General features: G+C 38.3%; 1 protein-coding gene across 2 annotated transcripts in view; it reads right to left on the bottom strand.

Moving 5' to 3' along the window:
* The window catches only part of BNC2 (basonuclin zinc finger protein 2), a 244169-nt gene that overhangs the window by 92587 nt on the left and 136109 nt on the right, over nucleotides 1-15473 (bottom strand). For both annotated transcript variants that reach the window (XM_075136751.1, XM_075136750.1), the window contains exon 4: nucleotides 8513-8748. In XM_075136751.1, coding sequence (XP_074992852.1) covers nucleotides 8513-8748 — 236 coding nt within the window. The remainder of the gene's footprint in view (nucleotides 1-8512; nucleotides 8749-15473) is intronic.

The raw sequence follows: 15473 nt of genomic DNA, 5'->3' as shown, positions 1-15473 counted from the left end.
AGAAAGCTGGAAATAGTTTCCTCTTTGGCTTACCTGCCAAGACCTAAGTTCAGGGCTCTGTTTCTCCTGCAATGCTTGATGGCATCACTCACACCTAAAACAGCCTAGGGAGTGAACTATTCCTCCCACCTCCTTCATCCCCCACTCTGCTTTAGGTGTTTGTGATTTCATCAACTATCACAAGAGAAACACAGGACCATGAACTCAAGCCTTGGCAGATGAAGAGATTTTCAGCTCCATTTTAAAAAGCAAGCACACATGGTCCTGGCATATGCCTGACAGACCTTCAGTAACAGCCATTTCCATGCTCTGCATCCCAGTAGTTATGCCCAGCTGTGTGAAACCACGTCAGTCAGCGGGGTCATGGCTTCTCACCCCCAGTACTGTAAACAGTACACATTCCAGGTAGGAGAAACACAGCTACACAAAAGTCTCTCTCTCTTTTTTTTTTTCTTTTGGTCTATGACAGCCAAATTGTTTGCCATTAAAAAGGCCATCTTTGCGTTTCTGAGCCATGTGAAATACTCTGGTTATAAAGGCTGACTATTTCACGGTAGTCATTAAGAACTAGCATCATGTATACTGCTGTTGATCACCAGGGGTTATACAGGCCTCTGCTTCATTACCCTTACAAGATGCAAGACACAGAGCAGCAATAGCATAGCTCTCCAGCTGCACATATTCTGGAAATCCAAATGATCTTTGCATGTTACTGAGACATCTGTTGTCACGTAACTTGTCCTGGTGGCATTCAGAAGTGCCATCAAACTTTTTGGACTTTATTTTTATTCTTTCCCAGTTCAAGTGCTAACGGTCGTGATAAATAGAGTCATGTAGCACTACTGTGATTGGTAGTGTTACTGTTAGAGGTACGGCATCAAAAGCAGCAAGGAGATGTTAGGCAAGTTAGTGCAGATACAGAGAAAATCTGAAAGCACTTCACACTGTAGAACAAGTGGCACTGCTTTGCTCAAACACACAACGATGCTTCCCTCTGGCTCAGCAGTTGTGCTCTGTTTCCTATCTCCCTCTTCAGTCCTTAAAGGTTTATCTAAGCTTTTCCCATCCTCTGTTTAGAGCAAGAGATAGGAGAGTCACTCCTAGCTTAGTACAGCTAAAATGAATACAAAAGAGCGAGGGGCATAGCAGAGAATCTCTGTTCCACGGAAGTGGAGGGGGGTCATGCTAAACTGACTCACATGGGAGAAGAGAAACTCTTCCAGATGATCACAGCTGCAAATATTAGCATGCAGTGATGCTATGGGAGGAATGGGAAACTAAGAGAGTCCATCTAACAGATTCTTTTCATCTCTTTGTGCTAAAGAGGCAAAATCAGAGAAGGAGGGGCAGTGAAACTGAGGTGAGGCTGAAGAAGGGAAGACAAGCAAGGAAAAAATGGGGGCGGGGGGGAATGGGAGGCAATGACAACAGAATAAGTAAGTTGGAGTGGAAAGAGAGGGAGGAGGGGACAGGCACAGAGAACAAGAAATAGGCAGAGCACATACTACAGAGACTCAGATTTAAATCCCATCTGTACTGGGAGTCTGGATAAATGTTACCCAGCTTTGAGTTTTGGTCGCTCTGAGGACCACTGTTGAAAAATAATGTTGGAACATATATAAGTGTTAACAGTAATTACAAGAGGGAAAAGAAAACACAAGATAGAATTGTATCTAACAAAGCTGAAAAAAGTAAATAAAGCTGTAAAAGGGTAACTCTCTCTTCATTATCAACTAATTAAATGTGGGTGGCAGTTATTATGGGAAATAACGAGCTTGCATATGAAAGACTTCGGTTGTACTTTGGCTTTGTTACAGTCTTTACGAGATAAACTTCTTAACCTTTATCTGCATCGGTTTTACTATATATAAAAAGGGCATAATACGCATGGAGACATGGAAAGACTGAGTAAGTGACTGCTTCTTAAAATGCATGGAAATCCTCCAGTGGTCACAGCCAAACAAGTGCAAAGTATTAATTAAGACATTGACAAACAGACCGATGAGGAATGAGAAGCAATATCAATTAAATAAATTCACAACCTTCACATACAAAAGCCATTTTTACTGTATTAATGGTGCATAATTGTCATCAAACTTTCACTGGGTGCAAGGCTAAACTTTTTTCTTTCCATCCATATCATAATTTGATTGCCTATTTCTCTTAATTTTCTTTATCATGAATAATATAGCATACCACCACTTTAAAGGTGTTCTTGTTACGAAAGAAAAAAAAAATTAAATCAACTGATGGCACTTGGGGGAAAAAACCCTGACAGAAACTTCATGTGACTTGTGATTATAGACAGCAGACTACATTGAACTGAAAGTATGATATCATCACTACAATGACCTGACACCACTTGTCTACCCTGGAAAAGCTATATCCTCAGAGCTGCTGTTTGTGTGTTTTCTTTCTAATGTTCCTTATGTTTAAGCAATGGAGGCTGTTTGACAAGCTGTTTAATTAAATAGCCCTTGCACTTGGGCTCTGTAGCAAAAGTTCAAACATCTTAAAAGGAGGCAAATGAGTACAGACTGGAAAGCTAAGACTCTGAAGTCTCTAAGAGGTCAGATAGTAACAGAACCCATGCTTTTCTGAAATCCTCCACAGACAAGCCAATGGTGGGCAATATTTAATTTTAAAAACAGTAAAGCAATTTCCATCTGTGCATATGGTTAATATTTCTCCTGCTTAGAAGGGATGAGGTGCTAAGGGATTATTCAGAGAAAGAACAGAAAAGAAATTAAGAACGATATTATTAAAGATGCTCAAATTTCTTTCTTTGATCTCTCCCCAAATCTCTTGACCTAATCTGGATGTAAGAATGGTGTGCATGACCAATCTAGTTGTAGTAAACTAGGACAGCAAATGAAAACAACCTATTCCACCAAGAGCAACTACATTTTACAAAAATTTGAGAAATTGTCAGTCAAATATAACACCAATATATGGAAGCATGTAATTTGACTATGCATATAACAATTTTTTCTTTAAAAATCTCAGAACTGAATTATTTAACCTGCACTATGTATTTCATGATTTGAATGAGTTTCTTTTAGTTAATGGGATGTTGTCTTTTGAAAAAATGCCTAAATTTCCCCCCACAATGTACACCTTCTGAGAGTTTATTCTTAGCTGCCTTCAGTGACTGAAACAGTTGCTCTTGCTCAACAGTTGTTTTAGCCCTACAGAACTAACACAGCAATGGGAGAATAAACCACAGTCCATCCTGGTCATCATCTGAAGAGTTAACTAAATCCATAAAGTAGGGATTGTGCTGATGATCTGTGGGCAAAGAAACACACAAGCCCAAGTCAGCAGTGGCACAGGGTGTCATTAATTTCAGAGTTTTTTTCTTATTTTTGAAATTAGCAGTCTTGAGTGTGAAACCACAGAGGCAGGAAAAGCATCATACTCCCACTTCCAGTCTTCCCAAAGCAGAAAATGCTATCTAATAATTTTGAATTTCATCAGTTTTCAGCATTGACATTGCCATGGAAACGACCTTCATTTAGGATTAGTGATTCCCCATGCACTGTCCAGTGCACAAACTTTTGTAAGGGAGTCACCTTTTGGGCCAATAAAATACCCATACTTTTCCAGCTGGCTTTAGTTTTGATTTTCGTTTTGGGGATTTTTTTTTTTTTTTAATTTCTCATAGCTGTGAGTGGCACCAGAGAGTCTGGAAGCCAAGACGTTGCCTATGAGCTACTGACTATAATTTACTTTTTTCAAGGCAACGATGGTAAGAATGGAAATCCTAGGTCTAGTCCCTTTTCCTGATTCTGCCAGTATTCTGTTCTGTGCCTCTGCTTCCCTCTTTGTACTGTAAAGATAGTATTTATCTTTCTCTTTTACACTAAGAGAATACAACTATTTGATCACAAAACAGTTGAAAAAGTTTTGAGCTGTTCTCAAAACACTGAATCATTATTTGCAAAGAGACAGTTTATGGCCTCTAAGTTATGGTCACATGTCCTGTCGTCTGCAGCTGGACCAGTGTAAAAGCTGAATGCCCCAGCTGTTCACTGCTAGTGGCATAATTGCTCTCTAGCCCTTTCCTCTCAGAATAATCAGAGCTAGCTTGCACATGTTTAGCAGGAGGATTTTTCTAACCTGGCTTGTTTAGAGAGAATCTGGCTAGGGAACAATTACACATGTAGTTACACTAGCAAATGGGTGGGGTAAAGTATTCTCCAGTGGTGGAGCAGAGGAGAATTGGCTGGCAAAGTTACCTCTTCACTCAGCTCAGCTGGAACCAAACCAGGGCTGGAGACTTAGTCACAGTTGAGCTGTTCTTTACAGCAAAAGTAACTTCACCCAAATCAATAGAGCCACTAATCACATCTCTTTGAGTAGCAGGTGCAGAATCTGACCCAAAACAACTACTGTTGTTGACAGAGTAATTTCTCGTCACGTAAAGAAAGTTGTTGCATTGTCTGTTCCCAAAGAAAAAACCTAGAGGCTCACTAACAGCTCCACATCAAATACAGTAACTTAGTTCCTTGAGATAGGTACCCGATAAACAAGCCTAGAAACTGAAGCACTCTGGATGCTCGTGGAGGAGACACAGTCCAGAAAGTTTCCTTATGCAGTAAGGTTTTTTTGAGGGTGGCTTCTAAAGATGAGAGAACAACAACTCCTCTAAAACATTAATCCTGTGAGCAATCTGATGAGACTGCTGACCAAACTGTCGCTCACTGACATTTCAGAGATAGGTATCTATTCACCAGAAACTAGGTTTATTGCACAGAGGCCAGAGAAAGCTTGCCAGGTCTTAATGCCTTTCAGCCGTTACTGGCAATGTTGTGACTGTGCCCAAATGTGAAAGGCGGTGTATCACATTACCTCCGCTGGCTTCAGGGTTCCTTCGTTTCCTGTGCTCCATTAATGCATCCACTGAATGAAGCAATGAATACTGCATTTTTCTCTGCCCACTGCTTTTAAATTGTTATTTAGAAACATTATTAGTCAAAATGAGGGTATTACAAATAATCCCACCCATCTTGCAGCACTAATACACTACTAGAGAGAGGCACTGGTTTTCTCTTGTTTCTTGAGTGGAGCAAATGGTGAGGTTTTTCTCAGAAGTTACCGAGAAAAAGTATTTTCTTTTTTCGTGGGAAGAAGGGTTTCATTATGGATCTTGAAGAGAACAGAAAATATCTGGCAATACTATAATAATTCATTTTGAGTGGACACATCTACCCTAAGATTTCTTCTTCTTTTTTCCCGCCAAAAAAAACTCCATTTAGGGAAAATGTTAAAATATTTTAACACTTCCATCACGATTCAGGACAAATTCAGCACAGATTGATGTCTCAGACCTTCCCAAGGCACGAAACTACAATTTTGTACCAGCTTTACAAATCTTTTGCACTGCGGTTAATTGGTGAACACTGGAACTCGAACCAGGATTAAGTATTCTGGAACCTGCCACAGCCATTCTCTTTCCCTATTCTGGTACTTCTCTTAGTCCTTCCAGAAGAGACTTAGGGTACAGAGTCTGTATGTTCCAAATAACTTCTGTATTTCTGAGCAAGTGTTCCCAAAGCTACTAACCTTCCTTTTTTTGTTTTCCATGCCAAACAGTGATATCCATCATTTCATCAAGTTACAAGTTTAAAATGTTATTTTTATTAGATTAGAGACAAACAAACTAGTTTACTGGTTTACACTTCTCTAACTACAGCATTATAGCAAATTTAAACCTTTTCCTAGAGATATATATTTGTGTATTTGATGTACAATGAGTATGTATGACTGTATAGTAAACTTACCAGCATTGACTGGACTAGGTTATAACTTAGACAGGTTTGCACAGAGAGGTTAAAAAGAACTATACTTCCAGACTGAGAGTCAGATGTTCCTGAATTCACTGCATGACAGCCTACCAACAATCCCATAGCTCTGTGATATTCTGGATGATTTCTTTTGGTACTTGATACTTCTGGTTCTCCTTATAGAGGCTCATGCCATTTCGTTGGAAGATTTTTGTGTGGAAAAGCTGAGTTTGAAAGCCTCAAACAACTCTGTGAAGAGTTCCAATTCCATAATGACAAGCTTCATGGAACAACACCTTTTGCTCGAACAAGACATTACCTGTAGTTCTCATCTGTATGCACTTTTACTGTGCTAGTATTACTACACATTTCCTTTCAAATTTCCCCTTTTCTCCTTTTTATCAGATAGTTGCAATAGAGCTACTTTTTAAACAAGACTTTTATTATCATAGATTTGATTAATTTTCCTAGGATTCCTCTTCATATACGTTTTACTAAGCAGTTTCCCTTTCTGCCATATACTGAGCTTCCTAGCTTTAATGGAAACAAAATGCGTTTTTTGCTCACAGAGGTTGTGGAGTCTCCATCCTTGGAGCTACTCAAAAGCCAGGACATGGTCCCAGGCAACCAGCTCTAGGTGGCCTTGCTTGAGCAGGGGGGATTAGACAAGATGACTTTGACCAACCTTGACCAGTCCGTGATTCTTTGAAATTAGAGAGCTAAACTAACAGGCAGGCTTGACTACACCTATCGTAGGTCTTCATTCACCCACTAACACAATCCACAGCCGAGTGCTAACCAAGTCAATATGTGGCAAGACTGTAACAGCCGCCCTTAACTTTCATTGATAATTGTTCTCCTTTAACTGACATAATATTCAATATACTGTTGTTGAATGTAGTAATGGTACAATTCATGCCTTGAGGGCTACAATGTGATTGAGTTTTAGCCAGATAAACTGAACTCTGACCTAATAGTGTATTATAGGTCTTTACACCCCTCAGATGCATAGGTCACACTCTGTATAAACCTCTATGTAATTATATTACAAGCCATTCTTGCATATATTAAGATCATTCCAACAGATAATTAAAACAAAATCAATACAAGCCTGATTCTACGACCTTTAAAACAAGAAAACTACTGATTTCAGTCAGTCTTCTTGTCTGTAAGGGACACTGAATTATATTCTACGCTTGCAGTATATTATGCCTAACTATTAACCGCATTTAGTAAACAGCAATTTTCTAATGTTATATCTTAAAAAGGATGCATTTTTTTACATGTATTCCTTTGCAAATCATATTTCTTCAGCTCTCTTGATCAGTAGAATTCAGAATCCGGGAATCTAAAATATGATGCAATATGCACATAATGCCATTATAGTATGTATCTCTATAGATATCTATCATCTATCTAAATTATATATCATATCTAATATCTATAAATACATATCCATACATATATATCGTACAAACATCTGTAGATATCATATATATAAATATCATGGATATATACTTACATGTAAGGTTTAGACTGGTAATGAAAAAAATGGATTCTATTGTGTTTGAACATGTGTAACAGTCTGCTTTTACAAAATAGATACCTGAGAGAATCCTAAAACAATTAAAGAGCTCCATTTTGTATATATCCTAATAGGAATACCAGGATCTCATTATTCAAGTATTTTGTGAAAATCTGTGTATAAAGCATTTAAGAAAATATTTAAGAACACAGAATATGAAGAATATGAAGAATTACATAAGGCTAATTTACTTCTTTCACATGAGGACAGAAAATTGAAGATGAATTAAAAAATACAGTCAGAATTCCTCAGAGCAGGAATAAAGATTCCCATATTTTCTGTATAGTGCCAAGCACGCTATCATTGCCTAAGAAAGTAAAGAAATAAATCAGAAACTAGAGTTTTCAGGTGTGTCCTTCAATAACTGGATGAATTCTAGATGATGCAGAGCTCCCACAAAGTCAGTAGCAATTAAGAGAACTCAGAATCATGTAGTATTAGATTCTCAATCTAAATCATAAAATGTAATAACTCACTTTGGAACCCAAGAGATGATGAAATTCTTCAGATAAGCAACCATACATATTCAATACCATACTCATAAAGCAAGCCTGTCCATTTTTTTGTTTACTTATTTTATGTTTTGTTTGCTCATCTTATCTTAACCAATCTGCATGTAACACACCTTTTAAAGCTACCTTTTTAAAATGGCCTTATAAACAGGATTTTCCTGTTTATACATTACACTGTAAAATACTTCCCAACACAATCATGATCACGACCCCCCACTTCATCTACCCCTTATTAGATATCTTGCTAAGGAAGGAAAGAAAAGGTGAAGGCGCTGCTGACTTGGATCTTAGTTTCTTAAGTCAAACAGTAGCCCTTAAAAACTTGCCCGTTGCCTTTGATGACCAAATCAGGCTTGCAGCTAGCTAACCTCAGTATTTGCAGTATTTAAGGTATTTCCTACAATAAGCGTAAGCAAGTACAAATAAATACTATGGTACGAAGGAACCTGCATTTTTTTAGCTTAGGAAAAATTGAATATTTTATTTTGCCAACATCATCATTAGTCTTCAACATGCCACACTAAATTTACTTCATATCCTTCTACTTCTTTGGATGCATAGTCACTACGTCTGTACAAAAAAAAATCCAGTTAACTGGGTTTGGAAACATGCTTTGCTTTATTTCCTACCTGAAGGATGTAGCCTCGAACATAGTCTCGAAGTGTCCAGCCTAAGCCATGTAGAATATGCAACACCTCCTCTTGCTTCAGTACACTGAAGAGTCGGTCAAGTAGTATCTTCAGTCTCACAGGCACAGCCTGAGTACCGTAGAGCATCAGGCTGCTGATGTCAAATACAACGTTGGACTGCACAATCTCCACTTGGGTTGGGTGGTAGAGGTGCTGAGTACTAAGCTTGTCCAAGGCTGAAAGAAAAGGGGGTAAGTATAAGAGAAGAGCTAAAGGAAAGATAAGACAATAATCCCAAAAAATTATCTAAACACATCGAATTTGGCAGATGCATTTATTTTCCAGAGAAATATTACTTGGACAATTCATAGAGTCACAGAATGGTTTGGGTTGGAAGGGACCTCCAAAGATCATCTAGTCCAACCCTCCTGCAATGAGCAGGAACATCTTCAACTAGATCAGGTTGCTCAGAGCCCCATCCAACCTGACCTTGAATGTTTCCAGAGATGGGGCACCCTCATTGTAAAAAATTTCTTCCTTATATCTAGTCTGAATCTACCCTCTTTTAGTTTAAAACCATTGCCCCTTGTCCTATCGCTACAGGCCCTACTAAAAAGTCTGTCCCCATCTTTCTTATAAGCCTTTCTTTAAGTATTGAAAGGTTGCAGTAAGGTCTCCCCAAAGCCTTCTCTTCTCCAGGCTGAATAACCCCAACTCTCTCAGCCTGTCCTCATAGGCGAGGTGTTCCACTCCCCTGATCATTTTTGTGGCCCTCCTCTGGACCTGCTCCAACAGGTCCATGTCTTTCTTCTACTGAGGACTCCAGAGCTGGATGCAGTACTCCAGGTGGGGTCTCACCAGAGCGGAGTAGAGGGGCAGAATCACCGCCCTCGACCTGCTGGCCACGCTGCTTTTGATGCAGCCCAGGATACGGTTGGCCTTCTGGGCTGCGAGCACACATTGCCAGCTTTTCATCCTTCAGTACCCCCAAGTCTTTCCCCGCAGGGCTGCTCTCAATCCCTTCATCCCCCAGCCTGTATTGATACCGGCGGTTGCCCTGACCCAGGTGCAGGACCTTGCACTTGACCTTGTTGAACCTCATGAGGTTCACACAGGCCCACTTCTCGAGCTTGTCCAGGTTCCGCTGAATGGCATCCTGTCCCTCAGGCGTGTCAGCCACACCACTCAGCTTGGTGTCATCTGCAAACTTGCTGAGGGTGCACTCGATCCCACTGTCTATGTCATTGATGAAGATATTAAACTGTACCGGTCCCAATACGGACCCCTGAGGGACACCACTCATCATTGAGTGATTCTTTTTCACAGATGCAGTCTGAAACAGGCCTAGTTTCCAAAGGTCACAATTAACTTTAATTCCTACAGCAGAAGGGTGCTCAGCTGAGCCCCAGAGACTACAATACTCATAAGTTCAAAAGAAATTACAGAAAATTTATGATTAACTGATGAACAACACTGAAGCTATGCAGAATTGATTGGGACTGTTAAAGGTTTGAGACTTAACCTCTAAGGGAAAAAAAGAAAACAGCTACACCCTAAACCCCAGTCTTTTAAACATGTTAAAAATTAGTCCCCTCATTTACCATAAATTCTATCATGAATTCACTGCTACTTGAGCTGGCTAGTTTGTTTTACCCTTCTGTGTGAATTTCATGTTATTCACTATGACGTGAATAATTTAGAGATCAGGGGAGTGGAGATTTGCAGGATGAAGGTAATTCTTATCCCCTTGTGAAGTTAAATATGATGAAATTGCATATGACATCACGCACTTTACTGAGTATCAATGTTTAAATTTAATTTTCTTTCCATTTTATGGACTATGTTGCAGCACCTAAGATTCTCACTGCTTTTTTTAAACAAAACTTTCTGAGCATTTAAAATAATTTTATAGAGACTTCTTCTCCTGTACTTTGGTTTCTTCTTGGCTTATGGTCACTAGAGAGTTCATGTACTCTTGATAAATTGCTTTCTTACATCCAGAGCGCAAAGGCCCTTATCATTTACTTGCTGGCTTCATTCAACACGTTTACTCCAAGGAATACTTTGTCAAAGATTTCTGGTTTCCTCATACTTCATTTCTTGCAACTGATTTGTCCGATCTTTCCTATTCTAGTGGTTAAGTCAACTTTGAATAAATAGCTTTAAATATTAATTTAACATTCAAAAAAGATAAGGAATTGGCAAGCCTAGGGACTGCAGTCCTATGTCTCTCCACAGGACATTTATACTGCAGAATGTGAAGGGTGGGATTTTTCTTCCAAAAGCTCTTCCTCCAAAGTACTTTAGCTATATAGGCTTCATGATGTGGGACTGATTTATTTACAAGGTCTAATGATGGGATTTGATTGAAGCTTAAACAGGTCAAATGCTTTCCTACATTTTTTTTTGCCCCTTTTATGTATGATATTTTCATAACATGGTTATTTTGCTGCTACCATAACAGATGCGTCACCAAAGTCCTCAGCTAGAAAAGCCTAGAAAACTGATTTTGTTACTGTGCAGGCTGTGCTGTACATGTGCTGATATGTATATATGTGTACCTGGGGGGCAGAACAACCATTTGAAAGGAGTAAAATATTAGTATTTTTAAAAAAATACTACTATTACTTGCAATAAGAATGCTGTAAATAATATTAGTGTTAATAGATGTAACACCTTCTACCAGACTATCAAAATAATTAAGCAGATCTGGATCACCTTGATCTTTCCCCACCTTCAGTCTTACAGAATGAGAATAGGGTCCAAAGAGGTTAACTGGTTTCTCCAAGTTTACACAAATTCAGACCAGGGTCAAGAATGAATATTTTCTGAATACTGAATGCTTTTTAATCACTGCATCATACTGTATTTCTAATATATCTTAATATCTGTTTTTGTTTCTCTTTACTTAACAGTCAACCCTATGCCTGCAGTGAGGAAAAGCAAGTTCTTCCAGCTAAAGAAGGCTTGGCTTGCTGAAGATTTTAAGGTCATGATTCTACTTTGGCCCAAGTCAGAATGACTGCAAGACATCTTTGTCTAAAGACTATTGGGTGGATTATAAAACTAATAGCTAGAATGAGATTACAAAACTCTGTGGACATATACCCACTTCATGTAATGTGACCACTCTGAGGATAATAGCTTTGGAAAGGCCGAGATGGAACATAAGTGAAAAAAGAAATAAAAAAGGTCCTTTTAAATTACTAAGTACAATCTTTGACCAGCGGACAGAAATTTTCACAGGAGACCCTGTACTATTCCATTTATCTGCAACATTTGTTTTCAAGTGATATTATCTATAGACATTTGCAAAACACATACACGCACAAATAAGAGTTAGTCCGGTGTTGGATTAACGTTCCAAGTGACAGTGAAATTATCTCCAATTTTGATTTGTGGCCTTATTCTGCACATTATGTAATAAACAAATAAGCAGTGAAGCTTATCCTTTTGAAGTACAAGTCAGGATATGCACTTAAATGTGTAATTTGTAACACAACAAAGCATATATTTTTGCATGGGTGTGTAGAACATTTGCAAACTAAAGACAGACCTCATGCTACAGACGAAAAAAAAAAGGGAAAAAGTTGTACGTGAAGAGAAGGGAAATGCACTTGCGCCCGTATGAGAAATAATAATATGGAAATTCTTTCGGATCATTGACTATTGAAACCTCTTGCACTTGGCAGGAGAATGAAACTTTTCACTATAATTTGTAATTTATAGAAATTATCTTGTTTCTTTAAAAGAGATTGCCAAGGAAATAGTTGACAGAGAAGTTGCTTTCTGTAGTACTTCTAACTGATTTCTCCTCTGGTATCATTAGTGAACTAATGCCGGTGTTCTAGGTGGATTCAAGACGCCATTTATGTTGTTAGACACATACTTTTTCAAATAAGAGATAAGAGAAGGACCTCAGTCTCATTGTTCGTTTTTCTGTAAGGACAAGAGCATTAACTTTAGCCTTCTTGCCAAATCTCAGAGTAGATAGTTGTATTCTGCTGTCCTGAATTGCCCATCTAATTTCATGTGGATAATGCATTCCTCACCATTTTCTGTTCTAAACATTTTCTGTTCATTCTATACACTAATGAAGAATGCCGTGTTTCACAGATGAATACATTCAACAGTATCTGCAGCAGTGCATGATTTCATAAGTGCTTAGGAGACTTCAAGATGAAACATGCTATAGAAAAGAATGAGCTCTATCATACCTGAAAAATGACATAAACAGATATGTCCTTATTAAGAAGATATCAGTGACTGAACATCATAAACCACACATTAAAAGTCCCTTCCTGGTGCCGCATGAGGTATTACTCATACTTCTTATATGTTCAGTGGGCTCAAAAGTTCACCCAGAAAAGTCTTAACATGTTTGTGACTTTTTGGACATAACCTGCACAACCTTTTCTGGAAACATGACTATGCTCAAACTAAGAAGGCTACCTTTTAACAGCCCAATTCAATTCTTAGCACTGCCCCGATAGTCTGATATTCTTTATCTCAGTGTGAGTGTAAAGGTGTTCACAGATAGAGGAGGAAGAGATCCCATGAATCTTAAAATCACATACTTGCTGAGTAATCAATATTTTTGTGGAACAGCCTAAAAAGGCCCTTGTGTTTTAGTACAACAACATACAGCCGAGTAATATTTCCGTGGTGAATTCTAAATTTCAAGTACCTGTTTCAGAAATTTTAACTATTAAAAAAGGGGGGCAAAAAAAGGTGATAAAGAAGTAGAAGACGTTACAGAAGATTGCCTTCAACACCCAAAAATGACTAACTGGATAATTAGTATAGTAATCAGGAACCTTTCAGTACTGTTTTTCTTACTCTGAAGTATCAAGTATGTGCCATAATCATTTAGATAATTTAGACTATTTCAGTTGGAAGGGACCTACAACAAACATCTAGTCCAACTCCCTGACCACTTCAGGGCTGATCAAAAGAAAGCATGTTATTGAGGACATTGTCCAAATGCCTCTTAAACACTGACAGGCTTGGGGCATCGACCACCTCTCTAAGGAGCCTGTTCCAGTGTTTGACCACCCTCTTGGTAAGAAATCCTTCCTAATGTCAAGCCTGACCCCCCCATGTTGGCTTATCCACTCTTTACCTTCTGAATAGTAAACAAAATCCCCCAGATTTTACAGAGACTCTGCTCAGTATAATCTAAATTGTAAAGAGAATGTTGAAATTGATACAATGTCAATCTTCACATTACAGCCTGCAGTAGTGTTCTTATGCAAAATTCCAGCAAAAAACTTTGGACCTATTTGTAACAAACCAATAAACAAACTTTTATGTTCCGTTTTTGCTGGGTTGTTTTTGTTTTAAATGTAGTAAAATAGGGAGGGGAAATCTACTTCACCATTTATATTTTACTGGAGTTTTGGGACCCTATGTAATTCAAAGGAAATTAAGTACAAAAGATACATTAAAATATGGGTCAAATACTTGTTCAATTTATCAAAAGACAGAAAATACAGACAAAAAATTTCATTTCATCTATACAGTGGCCAGTTCATAGGCTCAGCTATGCAAATTTACTCATTGACCTTAGGCTCAGCTATGCAAATTTACTCATTGACCTTAGACCACTTCCTTCCCAAAGTGCAGTGGACAAGGTCAACCAAATTAAAAGCCATGCTTCTGAGTGGATTCTAGTTTTGTTAAGCAAAAAATGTAAGTATGCAATGATTAATTTTGTACTTTAGAGGTCTCATATTGTTTTTTGAATAGCTACAATAAAAGCATGACATTTTGCCTTTACTGAATATAAAAGAATTTTAAATATCCTAGTTTTAATGCAATTGGAGTTGTAAATACACATACCTCTTGCTAATTTCCTGATCCTAGATAAATATTTAGGTATCCTAGAGAGGGATGAAAAGGGGTAGTGAAACCCCTTCTCTCAGCTGATTTGCCTGGCTGTGTATCTCAGAGCACCACAGAGAAGAGTCAGTAGGTTGCAATGTACAGGTTATTATGGATTTCATTCCATTTCAGTTTTAAATTTGGGCTCTGCAATAGACCCACTCTACATTTTCTTGCATGCTCCCAGTTCTCTTACCGAAGAGGGATACAGTTGGAGTATCCCTCCACGTGTATCCACATACACATGACAATACAGAATTTTATAAACATCATCATCTTTCCAGATTACTAGATTTGTCGAAGGATCAACAGGAAAATGAAAAAGAAATTTTATGTAGTCTGTGTTGAGACAGTAACAGGGAGCTTTCCAGGCATTTTTTTAATCTAAATAACTGGGCCACTTCCTGCAGCAAAAGAAACTGAAATTGGCAGACAGATTAAATATACAATACCAACATAAAAAGATTCTATTATACTGTTGCAGCAACAGCATGTCGAGTATGGTAAAACAGATACAGTATTATTAATGGCAATGTGGAGCATTGTAGTTTACTGTTGATTTTAGTGGTGAACATGAACAGCTTCACATTTTAAGAGTTCAAGATTTTCTTCTTTTCCATCAACAACAGAAAAAGAAGTAACAAATCCTTTCAAGAACAGAAGGTAGCTTATGAACGACTAAAATGCTGGAGGGACAGGCAAACTATTGCAGTCATAAGAGGTGGTCTAAGCTGGCCTCCCTCAGGATGCAGATGTAATACCACCTGTAACATAGTGTAATGTGCATTTTGTAGGTGGTAAAAATTGTTCCTCAAAAATATCATGCTTAGAAGGTGACTAAGGACAAGAAAACTTGCCAGTGTCTACTGAATGGCTCAAATATTTTCATGGTGTAGGAAATTATCCCATTCACCCCTGGCACGAGTGCAGAGAGCATGGGACATTAGCATTTATATGGGTGGGTGAACATCCTGAATCAGTCTGGGTATAAATTCCAGCTACAACATGGCACCCTTTGGTGATCTCCATTTCACTTCTGTCTTCATCCCTTTCACAATTTAATCCAGATATAAGAGAA

The sequence above is a fragment of the Calonectris borealis genome, chromosome Z (assembly GCF_964195595.1).
Source record: "Calonectris borealis chromosome Z, bCalBor7.hap1.2, whole genome shotgun sequence".
Classification (NCBI taxonomy): domain Eukaryota; kingdom Metazoa; phylum Chordata; class Aves; order Procellariiformes; family Procellariidae; genus Calonectris; species Calonectris borealis.
This window is presented reverse-complemented; position numbering and strand designations above follow the sequence as displayed.